General features: G+C 52.3%; 3 protein-coding genes across 3 annotated transcripts; 1 reads left to right on the plus strand and 2 right to left on the minus strand.

Annotated features, from left to right (window-relative positions):
* Nucleotides 1–26: 26 nt before the first annotated feature.
* Nucleotides 27–4,655, plus strand: TMEM199 (transmembrane protein 199). Its single transcript, XM_008695352.2, has 6 exons — nt 27–279; nt 1,597–1,670; nt 1,971–2,060; nt 2,567–2,609; nt 2,822–2,934; nt 3,258–4,655. Exons 1-6 carry the CDS (start codon nt 69–71, stop codon nt 3,351–3,353), a joined length of 627 nt encoding a protein of 208 aa, XP_008693574.1. The 5' UTR covers nt 27–68; the 3' UTR covers nt 3,354–4,655.
* A 617-nt stretch (nt 4,656–5,272) lies between these two features.
* Nucleotides 5,273–8,672, minus strand: SEBOX (SEBOX homeobox). The gene is made up of 3 exons (XM_008695567.2): nt 8,276–8,672; nt 7,946–8,106; nt 5,273–7,806 (listed from the first exon to the last, which is right to left on the minus strand). Exons 1-3 carry the CDS (start codon nt 8,424–8,426, stop codon nt 7,426–7,428), a joined length of 693 nt encoding a protein of 230 aa, XP_008693789.2. The 5' UTR covers nt 8,427–8,672; the 3' UTR covers nt 5,273–7,425.
* Nucleotides 8,673–9,565: 893 nt separating this feature from the next.
* On the minus strand, nt 9,566–12,493 carry VTN (vitronectin). The gene is made up of 8 exons (XM_008695351.2): nt 12,317–12,493; nt 12,104–12,223; nt 11,707–12,027; nt 11,487–11,626; nt 11,098–11,254; nt 10,758–10,910; nt 9,999–10,343; nt 9,566–9,762 (listed from the first exon to the last, which is right to left on the minus strand). Exons 1-8 carry the CDS (start codon nt 12,378–12,380, stop codon nt 9,650–9,652), a joined length of 1,413 nt encoding a protein of 470 aa, XP_008693573.1. The 5' UTR covers nt 12,381–12,493; the 3' UTR covers nt 9,566–9,649.
* Between the last annotated feature and the right edge of the window lie 573 nt (nt 12,494–13,066).

Here is a 13,066-nt window from a genome sequence, read left to right on the forward strand (position 1 = left end):
AAAGCTCCTTCCGGTGCGCGATGGGCGGAAGTCCCGGCCCCCGGTCACCTGACCGTAGTCCGCTAGACATGGCGTCTTGTTTGCTGGCGGGCGAGCGGCTGGTTCGCGCTTTGGGCCCCGGTGGGGAGCTGGAACCAGAGAAGTTGCCCCGGAAGCTGCGGGCAGAACTTGAAGCCGCACTGGGGAAAAAACACAAGGACGGTGATTTTCCCAGTGGCTCCGCGCGCCTGGTTTCCTTCCGCCTGATCCGAGATCTGCATCAGTACCTGAGAGAGAGGGGTGAGCCCCAGTCTCCAGCCCGGACTCGCCTCTCTTTTTCCAGAGTTATTTCCCTCCTGAGTCTTTTCCCACTTCTAGCATCGTTGTGAGGGGGAAAAATCCATCACTTTCTTTCACCCGGGAAACGGACATCTAGCCAACCCAAGCGTCACCTCATAAACTGTAGGACAAACCACTCCCTTAACAGGTTCCATGGGGATTTCTCGTGGGTGACAAAATTTACGTGTGCAGTTTCTGCTCTCTTGAGAGTCTCCTCTTCACTACCAGGCCCACTTAGGGTCGCCTGACCTTTGAGGAAGTCCAGTTCTAACCCAGTACCTCCGCACAAGTTCAGTTTCTTCCTTTTAAGCCACCTTAGAAAACAACTTAGAATAGTGAGCTTTATCTGTTTGGGAATCTGGATTTCTTTCCATCTGATGCTTTCTTTCTTTCTTTCTATTCTTTCTTTTTCTTTCTTTCTCTCTTTCTTTCTTTTTTTTTTTTCCCCCACATAAGATGATGGAAAGCTGTGTTGAAAGACCTGGACTGGGAGTAGCATCTGAGTTCTAGTCCTAGCTGTGCCACAAACTCCCCTTGGAGAAGTCGTTTCTCTTCCTTGGGTCTCAGTTCCCTTAACTGTAAAGGGAGGAACTAGGACACACTGGCTTGTAAGGTCTTTTGTCAGAATTAGCATAGTCTGGGGCGCCTGGGTGGCACAGTGGTTAAGCGTCTGCCTTCGGCTCAGGGCGTGATCCTGGCGTTACGGGATCGAGCCCCACATCAGGCTCCTCCGCTATGAGCCTGCTTCTTCCTCTCACACTCTCCCTGCTTGTGTTCCCTCTCTCGCTGGCTGTCTCTATTTCTGTCAAATAAATAAATAAAATATTTAAAAAAAAAAAAAAGAATTAGCATAGTCTACCCAGAAGTACAAAGGGTAGACTGCTCAACTACTAGAACTATTAGAACTAAAAAGTACCTTAGAGATCATCTAATACACTGTTCACTGAGTATTTAGCATCACTGTGACTTAAACCTATTTAGGGCAGTTCTGTTGTGGCCACAGCCTGACTTAATCTAAAGGCAAATTAAGTGGATTACTTGTTAGCTGTGACATTGGCAAGATAATTGAGAACTGACAGTCATCAATGTGCACTAAGAGATATTTATGTGGAGTTGTCCTCGATTCTTCTCAATTGAAAATGATCTTGAAGATGAATGGAAATAGGGATGGCCATATTTTATTTTGGTAGGAAAAAAGAGAAGGGCCACTTTTCTGATCTTAATCCTTCAACCTCAGTTCTATGCATCATTATGTTTGTAAAAATCTTTTCTTCCTAGGTTCCACACTATACCTTCATGAGCTCCTAGAAGGCAGTGAAATCTATCTCCCAGAGGTTGTGAAGCCTCCCCGGGTATGTAAGGGATATATTTGTGAGAGTGGATGTTCGCTGAATTGGACTTACTCAGATTTATGAATCAACGTTTGGGCTCAAAAATTGTTTTTTAAATCCTTGAGAGCTGGGGTGGGGGAACCAGATATTGTCCTCCCTTGGAAAGGGAGCTTGGAAAACAGATCCAAAAAAAAAAAATTTCCAAGGCTGAACTACTACGTGGGTCTCTTGGCACCCTTAGCACTGCTTTGCCCTGAAACCAATGATTGTGACATGGCTTTCTAGCAAGCTGGGGATATCCTTCTTATTTTTCTGCCTCAGAACCCAGAGCTAGTTGCGCGTTTGGAGAAGATTAAGATACAGCTGGCCAATGAGGAATATAAGCGGATCACATACAACGTCACCTGTAAGGTAAGGGCCTGCTCTTCGGTACAAGGACAGAGTAGCTCCTGAAATCAGAGCCCTATACTGGGAAAAGGTACAGAGGGAAAAAAACATCGTGGAAGCTTGGTTTTTATACTAGTCAGGGACCATAGAAGCTCTGTGCCGCATACAAACCTAATATAATTCCCAAGTCATTTACTGAGACTCTGGGCACAGATGGTGACTGCTTCTTAAAGGTTGTGTAGGTGGAGATAAGCCTTAGAGCCTTTCTTCTGACAGGGCTCCCTGTTGTTCTGTGGTATGCTCCCATCCTGGAGCAAGAGAGCAGTAGATGGGTACTGGGAACCTACGTCCTTTCTCTGAAATGCTTGATCTGTGGTTCAGAAAAAAAATCCAGCTCGTCCCCAACAACAGAATCCATGGAGAAGGCAGAGTTAATGTGTTGGGAAATAAAGAAAGCGGAGCCCAGATTGACAAATGGATACTCCCTGGGCTGCTTCCATTTGGAATCCTTTGTGTTTTCTTTTTCCCAGGATTCAAGGCATGGTGGGACTCTTAGTGACCTGGGAAAGCAAGGTGAGGTACTGGGAAATCGTATTGCTAAAGCCTCTCCCTGGGAGGGGTTGGTCATGGGACTTCTTTCCACCCCAGTGCTCTGGGTTTAAGCCTGAGCTATTCAGGCTTGCCGTTTGAGGGAACCCCAGTTGATGGGGGAGACAGCCCTGAGATAAGAGGGCTTCATGGAGGGTGCTGACCTAAAGGTTTCTTCCCTGGGTTCTTCCCCAAAGTGAGGTCAGTGAAAGCTCTGGTCATCACCATCTTCAACTTTATTGTCACGGTGGCAGCTGCCTTCGTCTGCACTTATCTTGGAAGCCAATATATCTTCACAGAAATGGCCTCAGTAAGTAGACACTGGGCAGGGCAGGTGCCCCAAGTGGGAGTGCTGGTGGGAGAGAGAGGACGTATGTGAAGGTGCCTTGAACAAGTTAGGAGTTAAACAAATATTTATGTAGTAAACAGGAGGAGCATTTGAGCTGTCCAGCAGTCATGGGAGTGCATAATAACCTCAAGAGAATCCAGATCCGATTTTCTTCCCTTCCCCCCAACTTATGGGCTGGGTTTTCCTCCCTTCTCCCCACTCCTCCCATCTTTACTAGAGGTGCTGGAGGCCGCAGAGCTGGATGCTGACCTGTATCCCCTAAGCCTGGTTCTCTCTCTCCCCAGCGGGTACTAGCTGCATTGATCGTGGCCTCTGTGGTGGGCCTGGCCGAGCTGTATGTCATGGTGCGGGCGATGGAAGGCGAGTTGGGAGAGCTCTAACTGATGATTCATCATCAAAGCCTGGAGCGGGTTTTGGGAGACTGCAGGCTCCCAGCTGCCAATCACTGACTCTCAGTCAACCTGTCAGGCGCTTTGTCCGCTACTCTGGTTAGTCAGAGGGCCAAGCCAAGACCACTTGCTGTTCCTGCTAGAGCCCAATCCTCTATCAATTTCCAGAGGGGCAGTAAAGGAGAGTCAGACAACAACTGAAAAGAACTGGTCTTTCAGTTCCTTCTCCTGAACCCAGTGCCCGTCTGCCTTCTCTAGTCCAAGTGGGCAGTGCTAGGGCTGGGTTTTTCTCCATCAGGAGTAAATAGAATCCAGGTCTTCTCAGAAGTAGACCATACTGCCTTGAACTTCCCCAAGTGCACAAGTCGACGGTCACCCTTGCTCCACACTATCCGTGATGCAGACCTGTAATTTAAATCAGTAACTTCCAAAAAACACAAAGGATTCCCTTTCTAGAAGCCAGTTTGTGTCAGAAGAGGAACTGATCACAGGACATCAAATAAGAGAAAGACAGGTTGGTACAGGATGGTGAAATGGGGAGCTAGGCAGCTACCTTTCCGGAATCTCAGTTTCGGTCTTCATCCTCTGCTTGCCTTTTTCACATTTTCTGTATGCTTCTGCCTGTTTCCACCACTCACCAGCCCTCCTTAAACTTCCCACCTTTCCATCACCCTTTGCTCTGCCTCCAAAAATGAAAACAATTCAGATGACAAAACAGTATGTCTGCTTTTAATCGAAAATCTCTTGTGCTTTGTGTGTATTGGTGGGAAGAGTATGCCTACTGTGGATTGTCTCAGCTAATAAAGGGAGGCGTTCTTTGTAAATAGGGACTGTTTCCAGAGTCAGCCATGTATGTGGATATGAGTAAGCACACACATAACATTATGAATACGTATGCACGTTATTGTACATAAGCCTAACGGAGGATATTTTATGTAGGTTCTTAAAATGTCTGGGTTTGGGGGAGTGCAGAAAATAGTTTGTAAATGTACACAGTTGAATAATGGCTTTGCGTGATTATTTTTGGTCTTCATAACAATGCTGGAGGTTGGAAGAGGAAACAGCTTTAGGCCCCTTTTCCCGAAGACAAAACTGAGGCTGAGAGAGATCAGATGACCAGCTGTGGTGCTTCCTCTGTTAAATGGAGTCAAAGACTGCTAGGCTGTTTTGAAGTCCCCATGTAATGTTAACCTTTCAAGAACTTAGATTAGTGGTATGCTGATAGAATCTGTGTAAAGGTACTTAAAAACTGTCAGTAATAGTTATTTATCCAATAAATATCTATTATGTCTACTATATTCTTAATTCAAATCTTGTGGCAACACAGAAGCTTGAAGATTCCGTAGTTCTGATAATTGTTCAGGGTCTGTTCCTAATGATACAGTCCTTTCCATTTGCTCACACTATGAGCTCCTGTGCTCTTTTTTTCCCCCAGGGTACTCTTTTGTTCTTAGAAATTACACACTCGGGCACCTGGGTGGCTCAGTCAGTTAAGTGTCCAACTCGTGATTTTGCTTCAGCTCATGATCTCATGGGTTGTGAGATTGAGCCCCACATCAGGCTCCGAGCTCAGCGGGGAGTCTGCTTGAGTCTCTCTCCCTCTCTCTCTCTCTCTCTCCCTCCCTCCCTCCCTCCCTTTCCCCCTCTGCCCTCTCCCCCTGCTCACTTTCTTTCTGTCTTTAAAATAAATAAATCTTTTTTTTTTTTTTTAAACAAATTACACGCTCGCTGGTTCAGTAGACATTTGCTCTATAGTGCTTGCTGGTTGTTTTTTTTTTTTAACTTTTTTTTTTTAAGATTTTATTTATTTATTTGACAGAGAGACAGCCAGTGAGAGAGGGAACACAAGCAGGGGGAGTGGGAGAGGAAGAAGCAGGCTCCCAGCGGAGGAGCCCGATGTGGGGCTCGATCCCAGAACGCTGGGATCACGCCCTGAGCTGAAGGCAGACGCTTAACGACTGAGCCCCAGGCGCCCCTGGTTTCTTTTTGATACGTAACCAGTCTGAACTTCCCCAGGCAGTACATGAGAGAGAGGGAAGGTTTCATTTCTTCTGTTCCACCATAGATGACTTTGTTGAGAAGTCTTAGAATTTCTGTTGTTGGTTGAAAGAAGTGTCAACTGTGAGAAAAAGTGCAGGTGGCATTTTATAACATTTCTAGCAACTCAGAGCACTTAAGACTGAGTTTAAAAGCTACACTGAATGTTTGTGGAGATTCATGGCTATACCTGTGCTAAACTCTGTGGGCCAAGTAGCCTGTGGGCCAAGTAGCCTTCAGCATCCACTCCCCCTCCCCCCGCCCAGATACCTGGATTGGAAGGTGGGAAGGCTTGCAAATGTTAGATAAAGAGCAGGCCCCTTCAAAGGGCTTCTGACCCAGGGCGTCTTCTCACACTGAGATTGGGGTCATTACACACACACACACCCCTTTCACTAGAATGGGGTCCTTATCTTATCCCAAGCCCCTCCTCACAAGTCAACAGGCTTCTGTGGCCTTGAACACTTACTGAGAGCTCCTTTTTGAGCCAAGTACTGTGCTAGCTTCTAGAGATCAAGAGGAAGAAGACCTAGTTCCTGCCAAGGAAATCTTCACCGTGCAAAGTGTTTGTCCATGTGCAGGGGCAGAGTTGGAGATAGCAATCAGGTGGCCTGTCCAGTTCTCGTCACAGAGAAGAGACTCTCTCTGCTCTCAGCCACTTCCTCCATCTCTCACCACCCCATACTTTTCTCCAGCACAGTCTGAACCCAGGGCGAAAGAGGAGTGCTTGGCAGGAGGCTGGAGGAACAAGAAGTTTGGGGTCCTCCCAGTTTCTCCTAGCCTGCAGTATGGAGAAGGAAGGCAGCTCGGTTGAATTGAGAGCTTTTATAGTGTGTCACACCACATGAAGCCCTTCACTTAACATTATTGCTTCTCATTCCCAAAATGGAGAGAAGACAAGTATTATCAGCCCCCATTTTGCAGGCTCATAGACTTTCAGAGAGTTGCAAGGTTACATAGAGTCAGGATTTGAATCCAGCCCAGACTAATTGCAAACTCCGTGCTTTTCTGGAGCAGAGCAGCTCCAGAAGTGGAGGCAGCTGGAGCATCCCGGAAGCCGTGGGAGCAGGAGCAGAAGGTGCCAGCAGAGGCTCCCATCTCCCTAGGGTCTTCAGCCAGAGCCTAAGCCCTTCGATGAACTGTCCCTCTAACTAATCCTAGTAGAAGCCTGGGTAATGCCTCCCACCTGGGATCTGTGTGGAACATGGCCCTATTTAGGGATTAGGTGATGGAGATACATTTCAAAAGCAAACAGCGCTTGTCCCCATTCATTTGCAGCACACAACAATCCAGATTAAGGTATAGAGTTTGGGTTTTATTTGGAGATTAGTTGGTATTACAGATGACAGTGATATGAAAACCCAGTGTCGGCAGCGTGCACACCCCCACCCCCTGCTAAATCTGTCAGGTTGTCTCCACAGCCTCAGGTCAGAGGGCAGCCAATCTGATCTTTGTGAAAATTAAATGAACATAAGCCCCAGGCTTCTCTTTTTATTACTTTAATATCACTTCCTCTTCAGATCCGTGGTTCTGATTAATTTGTCCAGGTGGTGGTAGGTCAGAAGAGGGGCCCTGGTTCCCAGCAGTCTGGGATTAGTTTCAGCGCTCTCCTCACCTAACTCACTTAGCAGTTAGTTAGCTAGTGGCCTGAAAGTGAGGGGTGGCTGCTCATTCTTTGGAGGCAGGAGGTGTTGTCAGCCAGGGTGAGAAGAACTGGGGGCCAGGCCTGGCTCCTGAGAGGTGGAAAACCTGGCCCTTACCTCATCTCTCTGAAGGTTCCTCTTGCCATGGCAGTGGGCATAGGCTCCAGGGGTAGGGTGCTGGGTAGTAGGAGCTGGGCCCTGGTGACTCCGGGCTGGCCTAGAGGACAGTAGAGGGGAGGGATGCCTGAGCTAAACTTCATTCCAGTAAGAGAGCTCCCTTGTGTAAAAGGAGGGACAGGGAATCTACTTCTGATGTATTCAATCCTAAGGGGCAACGTGGGCTGCAGAGCCAGAGGAGTGGTCTCGCGAGTTCTGGACTTTGATTAGGAGTGGTCCAGGTTGGTGACGATGGCGGAGGCATAGATGAGGTCAGATAAGCTGCCCAGTGAGGTCTGGGGAGTGGCTCGCTCTGAAGAGAGGTGGACCCCAGAAGCCCCAGCTGGCCCCCATGGGGTTACAGCTTTAGCCCCTGGCCAGCCCTGCCCTGGACCCGAGCCAGGAGCTGGGCAGGAGGCATGTCGACACATAGAGGCACACTGAGGTGTGCTGTTGGAGGGCGGAAGCTGGCCTAGTGTTAGGGGCTCCCGGGCCTGCTGGAAGGTGTCTGGAAGAGAACGGGCTCTCTGGGTGTGCTCAGGCCTGGGGCTTAGGCCTCCTGCCTTCCTATTCTTGATTCTCTTGGCCCGGCGGTTCTGGAACCACACCTGATAAGGGAAAAAGGAATCTCTTCTAGCTCCAGCACCCCCTTCCCCAGCTACAGGAAAGCAAAACCTGGAGGCAGGATACCCAGAGAAAAGGGACTGTGTGAGGGTACCCCCACCCTGAGAGGGGGTCGCTGCTCACCTGTATCTTGGCCTCAGGAAGGCAGGTGACCCGAGCCAGGTGCTCACGGGTGCCGATGTCAGGGTAGGGCCATGCTGCAAACACCCGCTCCAACTCCAGCAGCTGCCCTCTACTGAAAGTGGTCCGCTTTCTCCGGTGGGAGCCCAACCCACTGGCATGGCCTGTGGGCCAGGGTAGGAGTCAATCCAGGACTCCCTGCGAGAGCCTCCATCCCAGCCTCAAAACCCCCAGCAGACCTTGAAGCCCCTCGTCCGCTCCCTGGCTTCCATCTTCCCCCATCACACCTTCCCCCACATTCTCCCCCTGCCCACCCTTTCCCCACCAGATCACCGGTTGAGGATGCATCCACAGGGCTGGCCATGGAGCTGGCAGAGAATGAGGAGCCAGAAGGCCATGCCAAGGCTGTGCCCACACCACACCCCTGCTGGGGTTTTATCTGCTCAGACGGCTGGCCCCACCTCCAGGAGGGGAGAGGTTTCATGTCCAGTGTGAGGGGAATGGAGCGGTCCCAGAGGAGAGAGGGAAGGCCAAGGGCAGTGTTGGGGCTTGTGGGGGTAGGGGTGGGGCAAAACTTTTGCGGCCCCTGCTCCTCCAGGGCTTCGTAAAGGAAGCTGGTCCGAGCCCCCTCCTCATACCGCAAACTCTGGCAGTCTGTGTCTGAAATCCTGTACTTTGTGAAAATCTTCCCAGGACTCCTTCCAGGAAGCCAGAAAAAGCCCTCTCCCTAATGCTCCCAGTGCTTCCCCTGCCCCTTCTGGAGCCCTCAGTGCCCTGGTGCTGGCTGCCTTCGGGGGAGAGTGGGTGGGGTCCTGTGCCACTGCTGGAGGCTGGGCTGGTGAGGCTGGGCAGGATGAGGAGGATGACAGGGCGATGGCAGGTGAGCTGCTGTCACCCCACCCTCAGCAGGGCTGGGAAGCAGATGTCACCACCAGCTTGCCCTCGGGTCTGCTTTAGAGATCCGTCTGCATCCAGCCTGTCTCTGTGGCCCCTTGAAAGCCCAGCTGGGCTTCTTGGAGTCCAGGAACCTAGAATCAGGAGGTTCCATGGGTACAGTGGAGGCATTCTAAGGAAGATGTTTGTTTTTACGGAGTATTCATCCTCGTAAGTCTTCTGAGCCACTTTTCTAAGAGAAGAGGGTGCATTTGAATTTCCTTTGAGTTCTTGCCCTTCCCTCTCCTAACTTCCGGGGTAGGTTTGGGGGAGCACACCAGTTCCCTAGGCTAACCACATTGCAGGCTCACGATGGGCAGAAAAGCTAAACCAGAAGCCCACCCTGTCTGCCCCTTCTCTCTCCTCCAAGACCCTAATCAACTCCAAGAAGCAAAGCAAGCCCAGGGCTGGGAGGGGCACTTGGTAGCTGCTGTCATCATCAGTGGGGTTCGAGCTCCTGCTAATGTTGGTGGGTTGGTAGGGGCTGCTTAGCTCAGGAGGAAGGCTAGCATTCATGAGGCCCTCCCCACCCCAGAGCTTTTTGGGTTCACAGGGCCTGAGCCCAACATGGACTGGACACAAGGAGGCTCTCCTCCCTCAAGACATCATGACAGTCCAGCGTTCCCTCCTTTCCCCAAGGAAATCCTTGTCTCCTGCCTGTCCACCCCAGTCAGGACAGTGGTCTTAAACTCAGGGTCAAGGGATCTTTATTGGGCCGGGAAGAAGAGGTTGATGAAGAAGCAGTGGAGGGCCCAGCTGTGTGGGCTCAGATTCCTACTGGTGGCCAGAAACTGAGCAGCCCAGCCAGTACTGGGCGATGGAGCGTGGGTAAGGAGGGCTCACAGTGTCCACTCGCCGTGTGCGAAGGTTGACTCGGTAGTACTTGTCTGGAAGAGAGGTCAGGAGAGGGTGTGTGAGACCCAGCCTGGCCCTGCCCAATCCTGCCCTGAGAAGGAAGACGTGGGTCTCCCCTGGAAGGGTAAGTGAACATCCAAAATGCAGCTAAGGACTCCCGCCCTGGCTTTCTGGAGTCACCACCCAAGGGCCATGTTCAGCCCACGGGGAGCAGAGACATAGGGGAAGACCCAGCTAGAGCAGCTACAAGGATGGCAGAGACTCCCACCTCGTGAGAAGAAGTAAACACTTTGGATGGGCTCGCAGGTGGCAGGCACAAGCCAGTCCATGTCGTAGTCATAGTTGTAGGTGCCCAGGCCGCTCTCCTCACTGGAGAACCAGGAAGGCCAGGTTGAACGGGATTGCCGGTGGGGGTTCTGGCTGCGGCCTCGGCCACGGTGACGGTTACGGCGTGAACGATAGCGCTTACGGTTGCGCCTCTTGGACTTGGGTTTCTTGGCCCAGGATCGGGGAGCTGAGCCTGAGATGTAGATGCGGCCCGCCATGGCCGCATCCACCTGCGTGGGCACACCGGGCCAGTCCTGGCTGATGAACCGGGGCTGTCCAGCACCACCTGTGGCAGGGGATGGGTTACTGAGAGCCTTGGGGACCTGTAGAGTTGATCTGGTGCCCACCAGTGGGCTGTGCCTTGCCCAAAAACAGCAAGCTTGTGGCAGAGCACAGCACCCGGGCCCTCTGACTCCCTGTTCAGTGCTCTTTCTCCTGGCCTTCCTCCCCTACATCCCTCCCCACCTGCCTCAGCCACAACCCCTCCTCCTGCCAGCTGTACCCTTGGCTGTGCTAGGCAAAGTCCAATGTGTGGGGTCCAGGTGGACCTCCCCCCAAAGGTCAACAGAAACAAAGTCTGGCCTGAGCAAACAGCTTTTGATCCACAGCTCTGCAATCACAGTCCCCTCTGGCCAGCTGTGCCCTGCCCCTCCCCGGAGGGTCCCAGGAGGAGAAAGTGAGACTTGCCCTCCCTCCATACCAGAGGGTCTGCTCCAGAAGAGAAGCTCAAAGAGGCTCTCCCAGCTGTCCCTCTGCAGCAGGGCAAAGTGTTCAAACACGGCAGACAGGGAGCTGTCTTCACACTCCTCCTGACTGGGCTGCTGCTGGAACTCATACTCCCAGTACTGTCTCCCTGAGCGGGGAAGTGGGATTGGGGGAAGAAGGGAGACGTGTGAGCAAGGCTGGAAAGCCAGTCCCAAGGCTGCTGAAGATAGGAGCTCCTGGCAGGGGGTGAGCCTAATTTGACCCTGCCCCTAGAGGAGTGTGGAGGCAAACCGAGACTGCCCCACTGCCTGCTCTTTCTCCCACCCACTCAGTACCCTTGAAGAAGTAGACCCGCTCCCGGCCATTGTAGCTATGAGCAGGGAGAGCCAAGGCTGCATCCACGTTGTCCGGAATGCCCTTGAAGCCTTCAGAGATGTTGCGGGGGAAATCTGGGTCCAGGACACCATCCTCAAAGCGCCAGTATTGGTTACCCTAAGGAGTAGAGAAGGAGGAGGGAGTGAGGAGGTAGCTGGCTGGGCAGCAGTCCCAATTCTAGGCTTGTCGCTCAGGACCTGCAGCCCTGGGCTTCCCTGTCCTCAAGAGCCCCAGTCAGGGACCACAGGCTGAGATCCAGCCTTCTTGCCCACCCTAGTCCTGGGCACAGCAGCCCTCCACCCCTGCCTAGATACCCTTGACCCTGACCCACAGCCCCTGGGCCTGGTACCTTGAAGAGGTAGGTCTTCCCCTGACAGTTGATGCGGGTGAAGGCAGCATCAATGGGGCCCTCAACGCCCCAGACATCTCGGATAAGCTTGGGGTATCCAGGCCTCACTGCCTCTTCATCCAGCTCATAACAGTACTGCCCTAGAGTGCAGAAGGCCATGTGAGGGAGGGGATGTTTGGGGGGCAGACCCCTACCCCTCGAGACATGCCCCTGGAGTCACCTCGGAAGGCAAAGAGGGAGCCATTCTTGAGGTCAGTGAAGGCGTCAAAGGGCTTCCCACTGCATAGCTCCTCCTCTGCTGGGGACTCAGGGATGTCTTCATCATGCGTCTCGGGCCCTGAGGTCTCCTGCCCAGGTCCTGGAGCCTCTTCCTCAACGATCAGAATAGGTACCTGGGCAGGAGCCTCTTCAGGCTGGGTCTGCGGGCCAGGGCTCAGGGTGGTGCTCTCGGGCTCTGTGAGGTCGCCTTCTCTAGTCCCCTCAGAGTAGTCAAAGGCCCCGTACTCATCTTCTGGCAGAGTGAATACATCCCCACGAGTCACTGCGGGCAGAGTGGGTGGTGGTGAGTGTCCAGCTGCAGAGGGGACCCCAGGCCCACCCAGCCCCTCTGGACGCACCTTGGGGTTTGCACTCGGCCACGTAGTCCTCGCAGCAGCTCTGGTAGTAAGAGCAGAGCTCATCGCACTGACACTTCCTGTCAGCAGTGAAGCCCTCTGTGCAGCGGCCCTTGCAGGACTCTGTGGGGAGGAGGTGTCAGCTGGCATGGCCAAGCCCAGACCACCCTTGCCCACCCTTCATTAGCCCAAATGGCCACCAATACCCTCTTGCACCTTGGTCAGCCAGAACAACCCACGCCAGCAGGCCTAGCGTCAGTAGAGGCCTTGGGGATGCCATGGCAGGCCCCTAGCTTCTAGCCTGGTGAACTGGGCTCTGCGCTCCCGAGGTCTCCACTGCGATGCCTGCGGAAGGGAGGGAGAGGTGGGGACTGAGAGGGAGGGAGCCAGAGAAAAAGAGCTGCCTTCTCTGCTGCTCTGTTTGTTCAATCTCTGGCCCAGCCCCCAGTGCCCTGGACCCCAGAGGCTGCTGCAGCAAAGGGTCACATTCCTGGAACTCCGGGCCTGGGAGAGCTGTGAATAGGATCCTGGCCAAGCTCAGTGTCCTATCAGAAGGGAAATAGCACAGTGGTTCTGGAGGACGGAAAGAAGGCTCACTGTGCCACTCGCAGGCTGTGTGACCTTGGGCAAACTGTTCTACCTGCCTTGGTTTTCTCTTTGGTTAAGTGACACGAATGATACTTGCTTCATGTTGTTTTGGGGGTTACACGAGCTCAAGCAGACAAAATGCCCAGTGCCTGGAGTAGCGCCAGCTTCATTGCCCATAAATGGTTATTTATCTGGGATCTGTTTGATCAGGCGCATCCCTGAGTGTCTCACCCGCCCATTGTGTATTTAGGGCAGTGAAAGGGGGGTTGGAGGAATGCTGGTAAGCACCCTGGGAGCATTGGGTTTTTTTAATCGTAAAAAAAACAGATTTTCATGTTTAGGTTCAGCTCTTGGGTGCATTGATTTCTGCAAGCTGGG

The sequence above is a fragment of the Ursus maritimus genome, unplaced genomic scaffold (assembly GCF_017311325.1).
Source record: "Ursus maritimus isolate PB19 unplaced genomic scaffold, ASM1731132v1 scaffold_24, whole genome shotgun sequence".
Lineage (NCBI taxonomy): Eukaryota > Metazoa > Chordata > Mammalia > Carnivora > Ursidae > Ursus > Ursus maritimus.

Excerpts from the sequence above, each read along its gene's own strand:
- VTN (XM_008695351.2), bottom strand. The coding sequence starts at position 12,380 with ATGGCATCCCCAAGGCCTCTACTGACGCTAGGCCTGCTGGCGTGGGTT. Across the intron at positions 12,028-12,103 it reads GGCCGAGTGCAAACCCCAAG|TGACTCGTGGGGATGTATTC; the intron begins GTGCGTCCAGAG and ends CTCTGCCCGCAG. Across the intron at positions 11,255-11,486 it reads GGAAGACCTACCTCTTCAAG|GGTAACCAATACTGGCGCTT; the intron begins GTACCAGGCCCA and ends TCTACTCCTTAG.
- TMEM199 (XM_008695352.2), top strand. The coding sequence starts at position 69 with ATGGCGTCTTGTTTGCTGGCGGGCGAGCGGCTGGTTCGCGCTTTGGGC. Across the intron at positions 280-1,596 it reads TCAGTACCTGAGAGAGAGGG|GTTCCACACTATACCTTCAT; the intron begins GTGAGCCCCAGT and ends TTTTCTTCCTAG. Across the intron at positions 2,935-3,257 it reads TCTTCACAGAAATGGCCTCA|CGGGTACTAGCTGCATTGAT; the intron begins GTAAGTAGACAC and ends CTCTCTCCCCAG.
- SEBOX (XM_008695567.2), bottom strand. The coding sequence starts at position 8,426 with ATGAAACCTCTCCCCTCCTGGAGGTGGGGCCAGCCGTCTGAGCAGATA. Across the intron at positions 8,107-8,275 it reads TGTGGATGCATCCTCAACCG|GCCATGCCAGTGGGTTGGGC; the intron begins GTGATCTGGTGG and ends CCTGGCCCACAG. Across the intron at positions 7,807-7,945 it reads TTCCTGAGGCCAAGATACAG|GTGTGGTTCCAGAACCGCCG; the intron begins GTGAGCAGCGAC and ends TTCCCTTATCAG.